The 20,498-nt window shown below is 44.5% G+C and overlaps 1 protein-coding gene across 1 annotated transcript in view; it reads left to right on the top strand.

The window, feature by feature from the left end:
- The window catches only part of ASCC3 (activating signal cointegrator 1 complex subunit 3), a 525,526-nt gene that overhangs the window by 405,678 nt on the left and 99,350 nt on the right, over positions 1–20,498 (top strand). Inside the window, exons 25-30 of the mRNA XM_065400559.1 lie at positions 38–258; positions 9,191–9,276; positions 11,056–11,222; positions 11,346–11,491; positions 11,611–11,731; positions 13,579–13,721. Of these exons, the coding sequence (XP_065256631.1) occupies positions 38–258; positions 9,191–9,276; positions 11,056–11,222; positions 11,346–11,491; positions 11,611–11,731; positions 13,579–13,721 (884 nt within the window). The remainder of the gene's footprint in view (positions 1–37; positions 259–9,190; positions 9,277–11,055; positions 11,223–11,345; positions 11,492–11,610; positions 11,732–13,578; positions 13,722–20,498) is intronic.

The raw sequence follows: 20,498 nt of genomic DNA, 5'->3' as shown, positions 1-20,498 counted from the left end.
ATTTTGATATGTACTAATGATTACTCCATAATTTTAGAACTATTGGATCTTCAGCCTTTGCCTATCACAGCTTTGGGATATCGAGAGTATGAAGCCCTCTACAAATTCACCCATTTCAACCCTATCCAGACGCAGATATTTCATACGCTCTATCATACAGACTGTAATGTTCTTCTTGGAGCCCCCACAGGCTCTGGAAAGACTGTCGCAGCTGAGTTAGCCATCTTCAGAATTTTCAACAAGTATCCCACATCTAAGGTTTGTGAAATGTTTACTAGAAATATGCAATGTCTGTATACTTCTTTCAGCAATCCAAAACTTTACAAAAATGAGGAGTATTGCTCTGCTATATAAATAAGCATATTCTACCATGCTTTAAATGCATATTGAGATTATTTTTCCGGGGAGTCCTCTGCATCCATGATGAATTTTTTAGTGGCTCTTCGTATATCCTTTCATCTCCTTCCATCAGCAAGGTCTTGCTTCCCAACTACCACATCCTTCCAAGTGAGGATAGCTGGCCAGATCTCCTCCTTATATGAACAGATGAGTTTCAAAAGCAGTAATTCAAGCTGATTCTGTCTTTTCAATCTGATTTTCAGTTCTTCTTAGAATATGTGAGCTTCAGTGCTTAACAATCAAATGCACTTGGCTTTATATGTGAAATTCACCTCTCATGCATAAACTAGGGGTGGAGGTCCCAATTTGTGCACCTAGACGTGGACTTGACCATTGTGTCTTAGGCATCAAAGTTGGAAAGTTGGGTTCTCTGGCTAAAATTTTTTAAGATGGAGCTCCTGGAAGGTGGGTGCATAACTGGTTGGAAAACCATTCCCAGAGACAGTTATCAGTGGTTCACAGTCAAGTTGGAAGAGTGTATCAAGTGGAGTCTCGCAGGGATCAGTCCTTTGTCTGGTTTTGTTCAATATCTTCATCAGTGATTTAGATAATTGCATAGAGAGTACACTTATAAAGTTTGCGGACAATACCAAGCTGGGAGGGGTTGCAAGTGCTTTGGAGGATAAGATTAATATTCAAAATTATCTGTACAAACTGGAGAAATGATCTGAAGTAAATAGGATGAAATTCAATAAGAAGAAATGCAAAGTACTCCACTTAAGAAGGAACAATCAGTTGCACACATACAAAATGGGAAATGACTGCATAGTAAGGAGTACTGCAGAAAAGGGATCTGGGGGCCATAGTGGATCACAAGCTAAATATGAGTGAACAGCATAACGCTGTTTCAAAAAAAGCAAACATCTTTCTGGGATGTATTAGCAGGAGTGTTGTAAGCAAGACAGGAGAAGTAATTCTTCCACTCTACTCTGCACTGATTGGGCCTCAACTGGAGCATTGTGTCCAGTTCTCGATGCCACATTTCATGAAAGAAGTGGACAAATTGGAGAAAGTCCAACAGAGAGAAACAAAAATGATTAAAGGTCTAGAAAACATGACCTATGAGGAAAGATTGAAAAAAAATGGTTTGTTTAGTTTAGATAAGAGAAAACTGACGGGGGACATAACTGTTTTCAAGTACATAAAAGGTTGTTACAAGGAGTGAGAAAAATTGTTTTTGTTAACCTCTGAGAATAGGAACAATGGGCTTAAATTGCAGCAAGGGAGATTTAAGTTGGATATTAGGAAAAACTTCCTGTCGGAGTGGTTAAGCACTGAAATAAATTGCCTAGGAAGGTTGTGGAATCTCCATCATTGGAGGTTTTTAAGAGCAGGTTAGACAAACACCTGTCAGGGATGGCCTAGATAATACTAAGTCCTGCCTTGAGTTCTGGGGACTGGTCTAGAAGACCTCTTGAGGTCCCTTCTAGTCTTATGATTCTATGAAAGTCAATTAGATGATTTAGCCACAAAACTCCCACTGAAATTTGCTTTGGAAATCTCAACCAGTATGTGTAAACTTGTTAGTAATAGTTGAGGTGGACAAAGAGAGAATTGTAAAATACTGATAAAATATAAGACTTGAGTGCATCCATAGTTTATCACAGGGATCGGAAACCTTTGGCCCGCGGCCCGCCAGGGTAAGCACCTGGCCACTCCAGGCCAATGGGGGCTGCGGGAAGCGGCAGCCAGCACATCCCTCGTCCCGCGCTGCTTCTCGCAGCCCCCATTGGCCTGGAGCAGCGAACCGCAGCCAGTGGGAGCCGCGATCGGCCGAACCTGCAGACACGGCAGGTAAACAAACTGGCCCGGCCCTCCAGGGTGCTTACCCTGGCGGGCTCGGTGCCAAAGCTTTCCGATCCCTGGTTTATCATATTGGACCTTCATAGCACAATAAGCAGCTATTAAAGGAATATTAAGAAATCTTGCTTAATAAATCAGTCTTCAAAATTTATAGGCCAGATTATCTAAAGTGCAGCTGAACTTTTCACACACTCAGTACATGTGTATCAGTTTTCGTACGTTCAAATGTATACTCATGCTTTAGAAAACCTGACCCTAAATCTTTAAATGAATACTGTAAAAACTATGCTCGTGTACTTCAGCTCACAGAAAGTACTTCTCTGGGGAAGTCTTGTGAGGTTCTTTAAAAGTAGAAAATTTTAAAATTAATTTTAAGTGATTTTAGTGATTAAAATTAAAGAGATGGAAATCATGTAAGATGATATTATACTAGCAATTCTGGTTATTTTTGTTTGGATTTGGTGCATTAATTTCAGAATCTTAGTTCTTCTTCGAGTGATTGTTCACGTCCATTACACATTAGGTGTGCGCGTGCCGCGTGCACGAACGTCGGAAACTTTTTCCCTCAGCGGCTCCCGTCGGGCCTGCAGGGTCTCCCCTCCCGCCAGAGCGGCGCCCCGCTCTAGCGTATATATATCCCTGCCGGCCCGACCCTCCCTCAGTTCCTTCTTACCGTCAGTGGCGACGTTGGAACAACTCTGTCTCTCATCTGAGAGTGTCCCTTAGCATAGTAATTAGTGTTACAGTTATCAGTTCGTTAGTAGTTAGTAGTTAGTGTTAAGCTAGCAGTTATCAGTTCTTTACAAAGGCTTAAACTCTTTGTGTTAGGTGTTTGGCTAACCCCGGCACCGGCCCTGGGCGGCGGGGCATGCCGCACGCCCAAGGCTTCAAGGCTTGTGCCACGTGCCACAAGCCTATGCCATTGAGTGATCCACACGAATCGTGTCTCCGTTGCCTGGGGGAAGCACACCAAAAGGAGCGCTGCAAGATCTGTAAGGCTTTCAAGCCCAGGATTAAGAAAGAGAGAGACTTTCGCCTTAAGCAGCTGCTCATGGAGTCGGCGTTACAGTCCTCCACTTCTACGGCACCGTCAACCTCGGTGCGGAGTGCCCCGGCATCGGTTCGGGATCCGACGCCAGCGGGGCAACCTAAGCCTACGGCACCGGCTCGGAGGGAACACCCCCGGCACCGGTCCTCTTCGCCGGCTAAGCCGAAGGGCCAACCCAAGGCCCGAGGACGTTCCCCGCACAAGAGGGTAGCGCCCGCGAAGACCGCAAGTGCCACTAAAGCCATTGCGGTCCCAACACAGATCCCGGTGCCAGTGGCTCCGGCGCCGAAAGGCCCGTCGAGCCCCGGGATAGGCGCGTCGAGTGAGGAGGAAGGGCTGGAGGAACTGTTGGAACAGCCCTCCACCCCGGACACATTTGAGGCAGCAAAGGACCTCATTGAAGTGTCCGCTGAAGGCACCCTCCGCGCTAAGGACATTCCGCCGAGACTGCCGTCCAAAGGCAAGCCGGCGATGATGCGCCCATCACGGTTGCCATCTCGGCACCGTTCGCGGCGCCAATCCCGGTCGAGCTCCGCCTCGGTGGACTCCCAGCTTCCCTCCGCGCAGCGGGCCGCACAACCGTCGGGCCCCAGCAGACGTGAGGCACCGGCCCAGCAGCCCTGCTCGAGCAGGCACCGGGACGTTTCGGTCGCGCGATCCCTGAGACCGTCCTCCCGCAGCCGCTCCCGGTCCCAGGGCCACCGGTACCGATCCAGGTCCAGGTCGGCACGGCGCTACTCCCGGTCCCGGTCATGAAGGCACCGCTCTCCAATTCCGGACCAGCACCGCCCCACGGCACCGCCCTGGCCCTCTAGATCACCGTCCATAGTTTCGGAGGTGGACTCGGGCCATTCCAGCAAATATGCCAACAGAGCGCAGGCCAGTAGGGAGCACGAAGCCTCTTGGCAACCACAGTGGTGCCACCCAGGGCAATGGCCATTCCGGACTCCTTGGGCCTACCATCAACAAGGCCCCCCGTCCAGAACCTCGAGATCGGGCCCCTCAGGACACCGGTCCCGCTCCCCACGGTGGCGCCCACCCTCCCGCAGGGAGGCCACGGTATCCAGGCCGCCAGAAAGGGAAAGGGCCGACTCGGCACCGAGCCCGGCACTGTCCCAGGCCCACGTCAGAGAACGCACTCCGGAGGAGCGCCCTGCTGATGAGGAGTTACAGGAGGAAGAGGACGCACAAAAGGCCATGACCTCCTCCTCCTCACCAGACGAAGCCGTGGCGGGCACAACAGTGTCCGGTCCTCCCCCGATTGACCATCGGGCACACCAGGACCTGCTCTGCCGAGTAGCCCTCAATTTGGGGTTGCAGGCAGAGGAAACCGTAGAGCAGGAAGACCCTATGGTCGACATTCTAAGCCCGGAAGGCCCCTCCAGGATTGCGCTCCCGCTCATAAAAACAGTCCAATCTAATTACAAGACCGTATGGCAAACACCAGCCTCTGCGGCGCCTACGGCAAAGGGCGTAGAGAGGAAATACTTCGCCCCATCCAAGGGGTTTGATTTCCTATTCTCCCATCCAACCCCATGTTCGCTGGTCGTCTCCGCGGTCAACGAACGGGAGCGACATGGCCAACAGGCCCCAGCCCCCAAGGCCAAGGAGGCAAAACGCTTGGACTTATTTGGGAGAAAGGTCTACTCGTCCGGAGGCCTACAGCTGCGGATCGCGAACCAACAAGTGATCCTGAACAGGCACAATTTCAACTCCTGGGCATCGGTGTCCAAGTTCAAGGAAGCCTTGCCTCAGGGCTCGCAACCCGAGTTTGCTGCCTTAGTAGACGAAGGGAAGGCGGTGGCCAAAACCTCCTTACAGGCCTCACTTGACTCCGCTGATGCAGCCGCTAGGACAATTGCGTCAGGAGTGGTAATGAGACGCTCGGCATGGCTGCAGGCTTCCGGCCTTCCTCCAGAGGTGCAAAACACCCTCCAAGACCTTCCGTTCGAGGGTTCAGGCTTGTTTTCGGACCAAACGGATGCCAGACTGCACAGCCTTAAGGACTCTCGAGCTACCCTCAAGTCGTTGGGGATGCATACCCCAGTGACGCAGAGGAAGCCCTTCAAGCCCCAACCTCCGCAGAGGCAGTACCACCCTCGTCCTAGACAGGAGCCGTACCGCAGGAGGGGCAGGGATAACAGGCGTAGACGCAACAACACGCCCAACCAAGGCCAAAATCAGGGCCAAAACAAACCGCAGCCGGGAAACAAACAAGGGTTTTGAAGTTGCGATCGAGGACAGTGTACCAACCTCTATTCCGGATCCCCCCCTGTGTTTCAGGGACCGCCTGTCCCGTTTTTACCGTGCTTGGTCATGTATAACATCGGACCACTGGGTCCTACGCATGGTGGAGGCAGGATACACCCTTCAGTTCTCCTCGCCCCCTCCCTCCCACCCCCCAACCCCGTCCCTCTTCAGGGACCCCTCTCACGAGCAACTCCTCTTGCAAGAGGTGCAGGCCCTCCTCACAGTAGGAGCGGTGGAAGAGGTTCCTCCGGACCTCAAAGGGAAAGGGTTCTATTCAAGATACTTCCTCATTCCCAAAGCAAAAGGGGGCCTTCGTCCTATTCTGGACCTACGCAAGCTAAACAAATACTTGCTCAAACCACGTTTCCGTATGGTCTCCCTTGGTACCATCATTCCATCCCTGGATCCGGGGGATTGGTATGCTGCCCTCGATATGAAAGATGCCTATTTTCACATCGCTATCCGACCGGCCCACCGGCGGTTCCTGCACTTCACTGTCAGCCAGCGCCATTTCCAATTTACAGTTTTGCCCTTCGGCCTGGCAACAGCCCCGCGCGTATTCACGAAATGCATGTCCGTGGTAGCAGCTTTTCTTCGAAAAAGAAGGATGCGCGTCTACCCATACCTGGACGACTGGCTCCTAGCGGGCCGGGCGGAGGCCGAGGTTCGCTCCCATGTGGCATTGACGCTACAGGTGTTCCACGAACTCGGTCTACTGGTCAATGTACACAAGTTATCACTGGTCCCTACGCAGAGACTGGACTTCATAGGGGCAGTCCTGGACTCAGTGGCGGCACGGGCGAGTCTCCCCATGTCGAGGTTCCTGGCCATTCAGACGGCCGTGAGCTCCATCCAGCAATTCCCCACGACCACGGCCAGATGTTGCTTACAACTCTTGGAGCACATGGCGGCCTGCACCCACGTAGTCGGACACGCCCGCCTCAGACTCAGGCCGCTGCAGTTGTGGCTGGCCCAAGCATATCGCCCCAACAGAGATCCCTTAGACCTGGTCGTGACTATCCCGGCTCGGGTGTCGAACGCCCTCCGTTGGTGGCTCGATCGGCAGCAGGTTTGCGCGGGAGTCCCTTTCGCCGCCCCACAGCCCGTTCTGACGTTAGTAACAGACGCATCGGACCTGGGTTGGGGGGCGCACCTGGGGGACCTGCGCACTCAGGGCTTGTGGTCCAGGGAAGAAAAGTCGCTTCATATCAACCTGAAGGAGCTAAGGGCGGTTCGCCTCGCCTGCCAGACCTTTCACGCTACCATAAGAGGCCACAGCGTGTCGGTTCTGACGGACAACACTACCGCCATGTTCTACATAAACAAACAGGGCGGGTCCCGGTCCTCTCCCCTCTGTCACGAGGCACTCCGCCTCTGGGACTTTTGCATAGCCCATTCAGTCCACTTACTAGCGACATATCTCCCGGGGGTCCAAAACGGACTCACGGACCACCTCAGCCGGTCCTATCTCATGCACGAGTGGACTTGAAGCAGGACGTCCTGCGTTCAATCTTCCGGAGGTGGGGGTTTCCCCAGGTGGATCTCTTCGCCACCGAGAACAACAGCCAATGCCCCCAATTTTGTTCATTCCAGAACCGCAGTCCAGGCTCATTGGCAGATGCCTTCGCAATCCCGTGGGGCGGGAGCCTGGGGTATGCCTTCCCCCCATTCCTGCTCATCCACAGGGTCCTCCTCAAAACCCGCAGGGACAAGGCGACAGTCATCCTTATTGCCCCGGCGTGGCCACGTCAGCACTGGTTCACGGCCCTGTTGGAACTGTCCGTGTCCACTCCGATAACCCTCCCCCTCCATCACGACCTCATCACACAAGACCGAGGTCGCCTGCTCCACCCGAACCTACCGTCGCTACATCTCATGGCGTGGTTTCTCTCTGGCTAAACGATATGGAGCACGGGTGCTCTCATGAGGTCCAGCAAGTCCTCCTTGGTAGTAGAAAGCCCTCCACAAGAGCGACCTACCTTGCCAAATGGAAACGGTTCTCCCACTGGTGTGAGCCTCACCACATCCAGCCTCTGCAGGCCTCAATCCCATCAATTCTAGACTACTTGCTACACCTCAAGCATCAAGGGCTCGCCCCCGCCTCAATTAAGGTGCATCTGGCTGCCATATCGGCGTTCCACCCTGGGGAGTTGGGGGGTTTCGGTGTTCTCCAACCCCACAGTAGTCCGATTCCTCAAGAGGTTGGAGAGGTTTCCCTACTCGCGCCCACCGGTCCCCGCGTGGAACCTCAACCTGGTCCTCACTAAGCTCATGGGACCGCCCTTTGAACCCCTAGCCTCTTGCTCCCTCCTGCACCTCTCATGGAAGGTAGCGTTTCTCGTGGCCATCACATCGGCTAGGAGGGTATCGGTATTGAGAGCCCTCACTTCGGAACCTCCTTATACAGTTTTTTATAAGGATAAGGTGCAACTGAGGCCGCACCCCAAATTCCTTCCAAAAGTGGTCAGGCACTTTCATATGGGGCAGGACATTTGTTTACCGGTGTTCTTCCCCAAGCCCCATCCGGACCACAGCCACCGCAGCCTGCATACCCTGGATGTCCGTCGGGCCTTGGCGTTTTATCTAGACCGCACCAGGCCATTCCGCAAATCGACTCAGCTGTTTATTGCCATTGCGGAGCGAATGAGAGGCCAACCTATTTCGACACAATGCTTGTCGGCATGGATTGTGCTTTGCATACGCACGTGCTACGAGCTCGCCAACGTACCAGCCCTGGAGATCAGGGCTCACTCAACTAGGGCCCAAGCGTCCTCGGCGGCCTTCTTGGCACAGGTTCCGCTCCAGGAAATCTGCAAAGCAGCCACCTGGTCGTCGGTGCATACATTCACAGCCCACTACGCGATCCATCATCAGACCAGAGAGGATGCGGTTGTCGGCAGGGCTGTGCTTCAATCAGTTATTCCTTGACTCCTACCCTCCTCCAATGGTAAGCTTGTGAGTCACCTAATGTGTAATGGACGTGAACAATCACTCGAAGAAGAAAAAACGGTTACTTACCTTCTGTAACTGTTGTTCTTCGAGATGTGTTGTTCACGTCCATTACACTTCCCACCCTCCTTCCCCTCTGTCGGAGTCACCGGCAAGAAGGAACCGAGGGAGGGTCGGGCCGGCAGGGATATATATACGCTAGAGCGGGGCGCCGCTCTGGCGGGAGGGGAGACCCTGCAGGCCTGACGGGAGCCGCTGAGGGAAAAAGTTTCCGACATTCGTGCACGCGGCGCGTGCACACCTAATGTGTAATGGACGTGAACAACACATCTCGAAGAACAACAGTTACAGAAGGTAAGTAACCGTTTTTTTTCAGGTTTTATGTTCTCAGCAATAAATGGTAATACTTTATGTAGGTCATTTTATAATGACACATTTGTTTGCTTTTTATAGGTGTAATGATAGTGTTACAGTTTTATAAATTACTTTTTTTTTATTAATATATATGAATGTTATTGGCTCAAGGAACAAAAGAATTTTTGCAAGTATTAAATCTATCTTAATTAGAATCCTGTTGTAAGTTACTAAATGTAATTTTAAGAATTATGCCTTAATCATTTATACTTAATAAGTTAATTCAAGTCCTTAGAGGCATAAAAGAAAATAATTCTTTGTAAATTAAAATTTTACACAGTTTTTTTTTTTGTTTAATTCTGCTTTTGTGTGTGTGTGTGTTCGCAGGCAGTATACATTGCCCCTTTAAAAGCACTGGTACGAGAGAGAATTGAAGATTGGAAAGTCAGGATTGAAGAAAAACTTGGTAAAAAGTATGTTTCTCCCAGAAGAACAGTACTGCAAGTGTGGAGAAACTCTGTTGAATATTTTGTAGTATCTAGCTATTTAGTCAAATATGTTTTATCTTTCAAATTGTACCAATGCTCCCCATAAAAAGTCTGAATGTATCGTAGCAAACACACACTACGTAGAAAAAAAATAGGTGACACAAAAATGGAAGTTAGTTGAATACATTGCCGATTTTCCTTGTTTTCTCTAGTTGGACAAGCTAACAAATAAGTTCAGTTTCCCTTTCTATTATCTTTGTCTTTTTGAAGTTGCAGTTCAGAATTAGCCTTCCTTCAAAGATTTATTTACAGGATCTCTTATAAATTGCGTAACCTGTCTATAACAGTGTCCATGTATGACCTTCCATTCTTGCATTCCTCCATTCTTGCATTTTTTGTGCACCTATAATTACCATTGGTTTCATCAGGAGTTTGGTATACTCAGGAAGTGCAGGATTGCCATCTGACACAAAGGGTATAAGCGTGGTTTTAGTCCTTTCTAAAATTATCCATAATTATCAACAACTTTCAAGTGTGGATTATTTATGGCCAGATTTTGCAATCCTTACTCATGCTGATTAATAATTTACTCCTCAAGTAGTTTGATGGATTTAAATAGAACTACTCTTAGGAGAAGGTACTGCTCTGTGTGTAAATATGTCAGAATCTGGCCTTTACTAAAAGGCAGTTATTTCATTATATTTTCTTTGTGGTTTCTTTTAATGGGGTATGTGAATAAATTAATTGTCCTGATGATTTCAAAAGCTTTTTTTTTTTTTTTTTTGAATCTCAAGGAATTATTATCTTTGTTAAATTAGCCCTGTAGCTGATGATATAAACATTGATTTGGGGAGATAAATTTTACTACATGGAATTTTTAGGAAGTGTGAAATTAGGCAGTAGAACTGGCAAAGAAGTTGCCATAAAAATGTCAAAATAAAAGGATAACATTCAGTCTAAAAGAACCAACTATCTCAAGGTTAGCCTGACCTAAGTCAGTAAACTGGCATAGAAGAAATGGGATAGGTGTCAAACCAATGAAATGTCAAGCTAACCCCCAACAGCAAGAATTGACTCCAAACTAGTGCCAAAAATGCAGAAAAAGAAAAGGAGTGGCAGATTTCAGAAAGAAGAGGAGGGGACCAAAACTTGGTTAGGAATAGAGAAACAAATAAATGGCATTTTCAATGGTAGCCATTAAAAAAGAGTGAATTTAAGAGCCAAGGACTGTCAGGACTACCTTGACTGTCCCTGCTGCAGAGTCCTAATGGAACCTAACAACTGAGAGCAGAGGTGCTGCTACCTAACCTCTCACAGACAGTCATCACTGCAAGGCAGGTTGTACAGGGCAATATACAGCCACTAGAAGATCTATAGGAAGGGCTTAACATACAGGTTATGAAAGGCTGTTTTGACTTGCAATTAATATCCATAGTAATATTAATTTATTATCTTTTTTGCGTCAGGCTTTGTCTTACAAAGTTATGAATAGTTTTGGACATCCACGTAAACTTTTCTTTCTCTATTATATTGCTAAGAAAAGTAAAATAATTAGAAGGTGAAGAAGATTAAAGGCATACTTACTTAGATTTTTTTAAAATTTGTTTTTGTTTGCCAGGACCATTCAGCCAGGAACACCAATTTTATTTTTTATTTTGTTTAAGGGTTAATATTTGGACACACCTAACCCAAGAGGTTAGAAAGCTTCATTGGTTTAAAAATTGAGTTTTATCCAGTCACAATGACCATTTCACTCAATTACAGGATAGTAGAATTGACAGGGGATGTGACGCCTGATATGAGAGCTATTGCCCAAGCTGACCTTATTGTAACTACACCAGAGAAGTGGGATGGGGTCAGTAGAAGTTGGCAAAACAGGAGCTATGTTCAGAAAGTTGCCATTCTCATCATAGATGAGATCCATCTGCTAGGTAAGCTTCGTTTTTTATCACAATTGTTGCTGAATTTGAAAGTGTGTGCTGACAATAGACTTGTATGGAATTCTAAACATTTGGACTTATTAAATTTTAATGCATATTTCTCTTATTACCCAGGGGATGAGAGAGGCCCAGTACTGGAAGTTATTGTGTCTCGAACTAACTTCATCTCATCTCACACAGAAAAGCCTGTAAGAGTAGTTGGTTTATCGACAGCATTAGCGAATGCAAGAGACCTTGCTGACTGGCTAAATATTAATCAGGTATGTGGAAAATTTCTGAAGAAGACATTTGTAGACATTTGTACATATCTGTGCTGTACATAGTAATATTTCCAAAATAATTTAAGCTTCAGCTAAAAGTGTTTATATTTTCACTTTAGATGGGTCTGTTCAACTTCCGACCATCTGTACGTCCAGTTCCATTGGAGGTACACATTCAGGGCTTCCCTGGCCAGCATTACTGTCCTCGCATGGCTAGTATGAATAAACCTGCATTTCAAGGTAAAAACCAAGACATTTCATACATTCAGTTAAAAAAAAAGGGGGGGGGATTCTAATCATTTTTACTTAGGCCATTTGAGACACATTTACAACATGTGCTACTATGTTTTCTCGGGGTGTTCAGGGGAGATCTGTTTCTCTTGATGACCCAAAAACTATTTATTTCAAATATCAGGTATGGTGTTAACGCAGCATACATCAGAGGAATGTAAACATATTTGGAACAGAATCAGTAAACTTTGTGATTATGAAGAGAGAGATGTTCTAAAATGAAAATGTATTTTCTGTTAGGGTTCAGCACTGTAAAAACACATTTTTGTAAAAGTATTTGAGATTTAGAAAGTAGTAAAACCATTCACAGTATTAATCTGATTAGGTATTTTCTTACAGATCACTGTATGTAAGATTTAAAAAAAATTGTGAACAGACGTTACAAGTCAAGCTTACCTCACATAATTCTAATTTCAAGGCAATAACCATAAAATTCAGAACTTTCCATTCGTCTAGATATGCTTCTGTTCTCAATTTTTTATTCTTAACAAAGCTGTCAGGCAGGACGGATCTAAGAAAAACCCTCATATTTTATTGAAACGTGTTTTGTTTTGGTTACATAACGAATATTTATTATATCAATTAAAAATAACCTCCAAAATAAATTTTGTAATGTGAACTGCTGTTGATTGTGAGGTGACAGTTGTGAGGTGACTTTTTAGCTGCTCTAATTAGCCTTATGACAGAAGCAAAGTATTGATTGTGGACTAGAGACCAATTTTGGCAGTTCATATTATTTACACCTCCACAGGAGTATTGTACAAAAACACTAATGAACAATAAATCTGTCTTGGGCTTTTCAGCCACACCTGTTCCTGAAGCAACAAAAATCCATTAGATGTCGAGCTTTTAAAAAAAAAATAGATATATCGGCATCTATAATTGTAAGACATACAAGTTATACTATGCATTTATATAATCTTACAATGATATACATAGATGTCTGTAGATGCATACACATACACATAGAGAGTATTACCAGCAAATTGAGAGACGATATGTTATGGTGGGTAGTATAGCGCACTTGTTTTTCATATATTAGGGATGAATGTGTAGTACTAATTGGTAGACTGAAGATTATATAGGAAATAAATCATGCATAAACATCTCAAACATACGTATAACATCATACATATAACTTTCACTCTATGCATCCGAAGAAGTGAGGTTTTTACTCACAAAAGCTTATGCCCAAATAAATCTGTTAGTCTTTAAGGTGCCACCAGACTCCTTGTTGTTTTTGTAGTTACAGACTAACACGGCTACCCCCTGATACTTGACATCATAGAGAGACTATCTGAAGCTATACATATAAGCTGTTTGTTTACTTCTAGTAGCTCATATTATTAGAAGACCTATAGCAATTTGATTTATTGAAGATTTGCTTTTCCAACGTGTTTGACAGAGTATTGTCATGGCTGTATCAGCATTTCCATTATTATCCCCATTTCTGAGGTCATAAAAATTTACAGTAATCTGAAAATTGTCAAATGTAGATGTTTAAAAAAAAAAAAAAAAAAACATGGTTGGTTTAAGTAATTCAAACTAGTTATTCAAGTGCAGAACTAATGCTCTTTTACTCCACTGTGGCTAGGTTTTGTAGCAACTATGCAATAGTTACTTTCTGGTTTAGAATTCTTGTCAATGCATAGGCACAAAATGTAAGTGAAGGATGGATTTAAATCCTCAGCACTTTTAGTTGCAATGCCATCCGTTGCTAGCAATAGATGCTGAATTGGGAAATTTTGGTTTCTGGCATGGATGGATTCGCTCTGAATTTTTTTCTTTTCTAACAGCTATTAGGAGCCATTCTCCAGCCAAGCCTGTCCTAGTGTTTGTTTCATCCAGACGTCAGACTAGACTCACTGCCCTAGAGTTGATTGCTTTCCTGGCTACTGAGGATGATCCAAAGCAATGGCTGAAAATGGATGAAAGAGAGGTACATAAATATAATGAATCTTAGTTGTGTTCATTTCATTTTTTCAGTATCAATTTGAAAGGAAAGTAAACCTAAAACACAGTAGTTTTCCTTGACTTTTTTTTTTAAGGCCCAATCTTGAAAACAGTTGCACATATGCTTAATTTTAAGCATGTGAGCGTCCCACACACTTCAGCGTTAAGCACATGCATAAATCTTTGCAGGATCAGGGCCTTATGTTGTAAGCTCTTTTATTTTTACTTATTTTATGTTAGCAGTAGTACAGTTGAGATCAGGACCTCATCATGCTAGGCATTGTACATACATATGAATTTAATGCCACCCTTGAAATTGAGTTTGCTGGTGAAATTCATTCAATGCAAACTCTGTGAAATTCAGTACTTTGCCATTTACACGGTTGTGAATTTTCTTAAAAAAAATTAAAAATAAATAGTGATTTACACAATGCCTTAATTATTATTTTTAATTTTCATTATTATCCTTAGTTACATGTTCCACGGGACCCCTGCCTCATTCAGTGCATAGGATGGATGATGATCAGTTAATGAGTAGCCATTCAATATTTTGTTTTATCCTCATTGTTCAGTGAATGGCCCCACACCTTAATTACTACACACTATTCAAATCCTGTTCTGAAAACAGAATTATTAATTTCCTCATGGGCTTTTCTATGGCACTTGTCATTATAGTATCCAAGTGCTTCACAAGCAAACATTAATTTAATTTATCTTCACAACACACGTGTGAAACAAGGGAGTGGTATTATCCCCATTTTACAAATGGGAACTGAGGCAGAGAAATTAATGTAATTAATTTTGAGTGCCCAATTTGAGATGCCTAAGACCTGATTTTTCAGAGTACTTAGCATTATATAGTATTTTTTATATTCAAAGCACAGTGCCCATTGACTTAAGTTATATCTGTGAGTGTGGGCACCCAGAAAATGAGGAACATACAATTAGTTGTGCCACCTGTGAAAATTTGATTTAAGTGACTTACCTAGTATCACATAGGAACTGTTTGACAGAGACAGGGATAGAATCCCATTCTCCAGGACATAATTCAACAGCCTTAGCCATGAGACAATTCTCTCTCTCCCTGAATCCCCTCCCTACTTCATTGACTACACATCTGCCAACTTTTGCAACAAATGAGGCAGGGTCCTACAGACAACTGCCTCCTTCAGTACATAGACCTGATTCACTCCCCTGAGGAGGGTCCTATGGAAAAAATAGTATGTGATCATGTATTTTCCACTCCATGCATCTGATGAAGTGGTTTTAGCCCACGAAAGCTTATGCCCAAATAAATTTGTTAGTCTCTAAGGTGCCACAAGGACTCCTTGTTGTTTTTGCTGCTACAGACTAACACGGCTACCAGATGCACAGTTGGGGAGAGGGTCAAATTAAGGTGCTTGACCTAGCAACCTGAATGTTCTTTTAATGTAATTTTTGTGTGTACTTTCCCTGGTTTTTAAAAAACAGAAATTTCATCATGCGGCATCATATGGACACCCACCTGCATCATCAGCAGAATTGGAACCTTTCAGTACACTACCCAGACCTCTGCCAGTTGAGCTAACAGAGTAAATGATAGCAATAATAGGCTGACACCTTCTATGTGCACCTGCACTAGAGAGGATCAGACATACACTGGTCCAGTGGGTTTCACAGATATTTGCTGACAGCAGAGGAATGATGAGATTCAGGAATCTGATTTACAGACTATGGAGGAGTGTTTGCTGTAGTTGGCACAGACTCCTGTGCTTGTTCCACTCGAGCTTGATCCCCTTCTGTCTTATTCCACCAACCTGTCGCTGTCTCAGTGCTCCTCCTCCCAACTCCTTGTCCTAGTGTCACTCTCCTGGCCTATCCCGTCTCCCATTCCTAAGGCTTCTCATCCCAGTCCTGGTTTCTTTGCCTCGCCAGTCCTAGTCTTCCCCCATCACCATCTCTCCCCTCTCTATCCCCAGTCCCAATCTCCATGCTCAGCCAATCCTGATTCCCTCCTCCCATCTCCTTGTCCAAACGCTGTCCCCTCCTCTCCCAGCCACCAGTTGTCCCCCACACATACCATTTTCCTTCCCCAGTGACTCCCAGACCCAGGCTCCTCGCACAGTCTGTCTCCCCTTCCTCTTTGGCTTCTTGTTTGAGTTTCCTTATCCAGCCAGTTCCCTGTCTCCCCACCACCAACTCTTCATCTGATCTCAGTGTTCCTTCCCCTGCCAACTGGCTCCCCGTCATTCTCCCTACCCACCATTCCCTCAGTGTGGCTCCCAGTGCCTGTCTCTCACCTCAGCTTTCAGTCCCAGTTTCTTGCTCAACTAGTCCAAGTCTCCCCCACTCTCCAAATTCCTAGTCACAGTTTCTCTCTTCCACCACTCCCTTCCACTAGGCTTCTTGTCCCAGTCTACTTCTTTATCTTTCCCCAGTCTGGCTCTAGTCCTGTTTATATCAGAGTCAGGTGGCTTCCTCCTCCATGCTGCTTGGGTGCCACCAGGGAGGTCACTAATAGCACAGGATGGGTTCCCTCCTCTCAGTTCCAGTGCCAGAGTCTGCCCTGGCCCGGCATAGCTGGGAGCATGGTTAGTTGCTCTGTGGTGATGGCAGATGCACAGTCTGTTTAGCACTAGGAGCTGTGAAGGGATGGAGCATGCTCAGTGAGGACAAAATCTTTGGAGATTATATCTGCTGAATTCAAAGCATGTGTCTATTCAGCAAAAGCTGTGCATGGGCTAGACTACCCAAGCTAGTTTGAATCTAGCTAGCATGAATAACAGCAGCAGGGAAGACAGTGCAGCACAGGCATCAGCATAGGCTAGCAAGCCAAATAGGTGCCTAGGGTCTATGCCAGTCTTGTACTGCCTGCACTGCTCTGTCTTCACTGCTGTTGCCCTAGCTGTATTCAAGCTAGCTGGAGTAGCCCATGTGCAGCTTTTGCTGTGTAGACCTACCCACAGTCTAGTGAGCATGTGCAAAATGAGATTTTTTTCAAAGGCTTATAACATCCAAATCTGGGCTGATTTTCACTGGAACAGCGAAAGGCACCACCCTGACACAAAGGCCCCTCCCTTTCAAATTGCAAGTCATTGCCCAAACTGCAGGAGTGCTAGAGCTTCTCAAGGAAAATGTAGCCAGAACTTTTTAACATGGGCAAAACAGTATATTTTAATAACATTATTCTTTGAGATGGCTGAACCTTGTTGGCTGAAACATTCCAAAAATTTTCAGCCTGGCATGGCAAACACCTGGCATGGAAAATTTTAGTCCATATTTTTTAAGTTTGGCAAAGTTATACGCAACTGAACACAGGGTCTTATATTGGTAAGTGTTGGACAACCTTTATAGAATGTTCTACCAGCCTCACCTATAATAATTTAATAAAATTAAAGCTGAGGTAAAACAATTTCAAAAATTACCAAAAGGTCAGGTGTGCTAATCCTAAACTCCAGTAAATGTAAATGACTAATGAGAGAGCCCCCTCACATTGGAGTTCACGCCATAATCACTGGAATCAAGTTCTGCCAATCTTCACCAATTGCTCAAAATGTAATTTGGACAGAAAAATATTTTCCTGCATTTGGGAATAATTTGGTTCTACCGGTGCTGGGAAATGGGAATCTTAACTGCCTTCTAATAAAGTAATATCTAAAACACATCTACTTTTGATACTGCTTTTCTGCAGCTGATGACTAACTCACTGAACTGCAACTTTTGTATGGTTTGTGTTACAACCTTAACTGTATTTTAGACCAGCATAACAATTCCATTTCACTAGAAGACAGTGAGCAAGACAGCAACACAAAAGGCTTAGCTCAGTGCTCCTGCACTATTTGTGCCAGCTTCCTGCCCTTTGAGGAAGCTGTGAGATTAATTGCAGTTTACACAAGAGAAAGAAGAACAAAGAAGAAATTCACTCACAAGTGGAATATATTTTTGGCCCTAAATGGTTGGTACTGATTACCTTTATATTCTCCCTCTGAGTGCAGTTGGAGTCACTGTAGGCACTTGCATTAAAACATCATCTTTCATAAACAAGAGGGACCTAGTTGGAGGATTATCTAAGAAGTATCTTTGACTTTGAAACTTGCTCCTGACCCATTGGCCTATCAGGGCCAAAATTTCTTTGCATGCTGTGCAAAGCCATCTCCTTGGCTTTTAAATAAGGGGTGGACGGGAGATTGGCAGAGTTTGGGTCTAGTTTATTATCCTTCTATTCACTGTTGGACATTTATTTGCATATTACTTTATGAGGTAAGTGCTTGGAGCACAGAATAGCCATTTATCTATGTTTTGTTTTTCATTTTAGTAAATAAATATTGTGAATGACTGTGGGCTAGCCCTATATTTTTACATCTCACCACCAGAACACAGAAGGCAAGAGTTGTGTTATATGTTACAAAGAAGGTTTTGCAAAGTGTCTTGACATTGGTGATGTTCTTAAATGAGGGCAAAAATGCAAACAAGCTCTGTTGTGATTTATTTTTTATAATGTTGGATCAAAATATATTTTTTGAAATTGAGCAAGATTAATCTGTAGTTTTGATCTGGTAAAAAGACATGCTGGGTTAGTCTAAAACTAATGAACTAATGCTTGGAGCAAAACAAATCCATCTTGTAGCACTTTTTTTTTTACCCAATTTTTGGGGGGGTTGTTTTTTTACTTGAGAATTCTAACTTCAAATTTAGACTGAAATCAAACCCAGATTAGTGAAATTAGGCAAAATGCTATCCAAACTGCCATAACTTTTTTCTGAGTATTAAACAAAGCTAGAACTGCCAAATGCCTAGTTAAGCCTTCCTCAAGTGTTTCACAAGTCCACCTATAAGAACAGACTACATAAAAAAAAGAAATTGTTGTCCACTGGCTGAAAGACTGTCAATTTTTCATAGGCTTGGAAGGATTCGATTTTTATTGGTAATGGTTGGTAAATATCAATTTCACATCACGCCCACAAACTGCAAAAAAAAAATTCATCAATAATAATCAAAATTTATAGTAGGCAAAGTAAGAAAAATGCTGTGTGAAAACTTACTACAGTTTGATTTAAGAATATTTACTTTGTATATTTTGACATGTGATACTACAATTCTGCCAAGCCTATTTATGCATTGCAAACCATTGTTTCTGTAGTAGCTGCTTGCCATCTAATAGCTTTATTTTCAATGAATTTGCAGTTGGTACAAGTGAAGTATCTTGTGAGATTTAACAGGAGAGTATTAAGTGGGGAAAATGTAAACTACCCATTTAAGTAAACAATTGACATCTTCAAAGTTTACCCTAGACTTTAGTCGTTTTCTTTTGCCTTCAGCTGGATAGAAAATCTTATTTGTATAATATTTACTTTAAAAAATACAACAGCACTCTCAGAAAACTCATGGATTAGTTTTGTTTACTGATGTCATTGGTGCTGCTACATCAGAGCTAAATACTGGGCTCCATTTGCCAGTCAATAAACCCCATAAGACTGCTTAAACTGGCTCCACACCAGTCTGACCAGTTGCAGGGCTCTCTTGCCTGAAATGCAAGGGAGACAGTGAGAATCCATGCCTGTTCCATGGACAGGAAGCAGTGAGAGCCTCACCTCCATTACCAGCTGATGCCCCTCTGTTCACCTAACAATGGATCCACAGAAATTGGCTGCACTCACTCTGGCAAGCTTCTTTTGAATGGAGAAGGTGGGGGTGGGGGCGGTGTCAGGATCGGGTTCTTCATCTTTGTGAGGCAGAGAGAAGTACACATTTGTTTTCCGGATCTATGGCTGCAACACGCTGTGTAAGAGCTAGGTATTATTAATTGTTGGTGATGAGGGGGTAGGCCAGAATGGCCCACTGGGAGATCAAAGCCTCCTTCTCACTCTGCCCTCCTTGGATAGCCATGGGATGATACACTGCCTAGCTAACAGCTCTGGTTTGTAGCTGTCAGCCAGGAGTGAATTGTTCAAGCTGATGGCCCATTCACTCCTTTTAACTGCATAGGAGGCAAACCCACCGTTGAGATTTTGAAAGAGATGCTGCCACCTCAAGGTCCCAATTTATCATATACAGCAGTAGGACTGGGTGGCACCATGGATTGTTACCCAAGGAGGAGGTGGGGTTAGGCAAGTGCCTGGGGGATGGAGGGAAGGCATGGGGAAGGGACCAACCTTTTCCCCCTCCTCCAAATTGTACTCATCTCTGTGGAGATGTAGCAGTGCTGCTGTTTCCATACAGCAGAAATTATTAGAATCAATTTGTATCCCTTAATTTTGTTAGCTCTTCTTTTCTTTTCCTTTTCTGTCATGTTTGTATTGCTTTTTGTCTTAAGGACAAAATAGAAAATTAAAACTAATTAAGAAAGTGGCACATATTATTATTGAGCTACTATATAATTAGATAGTACTTACCCAGCAAAAGAAAGTGAATTTAATATTTTCTAGGATTTAATCCTGCCCCCCTCCCCTTGCCAGACTTTTGAATTTCTTCTCATATTTAAACATAATGGGGAACAAACCAACTACCAATGTACACCATTTGAACTACAACCACATTTTAATGTCTTGCATTTTGTTAAGATTATTCATTATTAAACCTCTAGATACAACTAAGTTCCCAAACACAAACATACCTTCTGTAAGTCATGATCTTTAATAATATTCATACAGGGCCACATCCAACTCCCACTTAGGTCAGTAGAAAGACTCCTTCTGTTGATTTCAATGGGAATTCGATCAGACCCATAATGACCTCTGTATTCCTAAAGAGAGAAACTGTGTGTGAGAGAGATAATTGTATGTAT

This window comes from Emys orbicularis, chromosome 3 (assembly GCF_028017835.1).
Source record: "Emys orbicularis isolate rEmyOrb1 chromosome 3, rEmyOrb1.hap1, whole genome shotgun sequence".
Lineage (NCBI taxonomy): Eukaryota > Metazoa > Chordata > Testudines > Emydidae > Emys > Emys orbicularis.
This window is presented reverse-complemented; position numbering and strand designations above follow the sequence as displayed.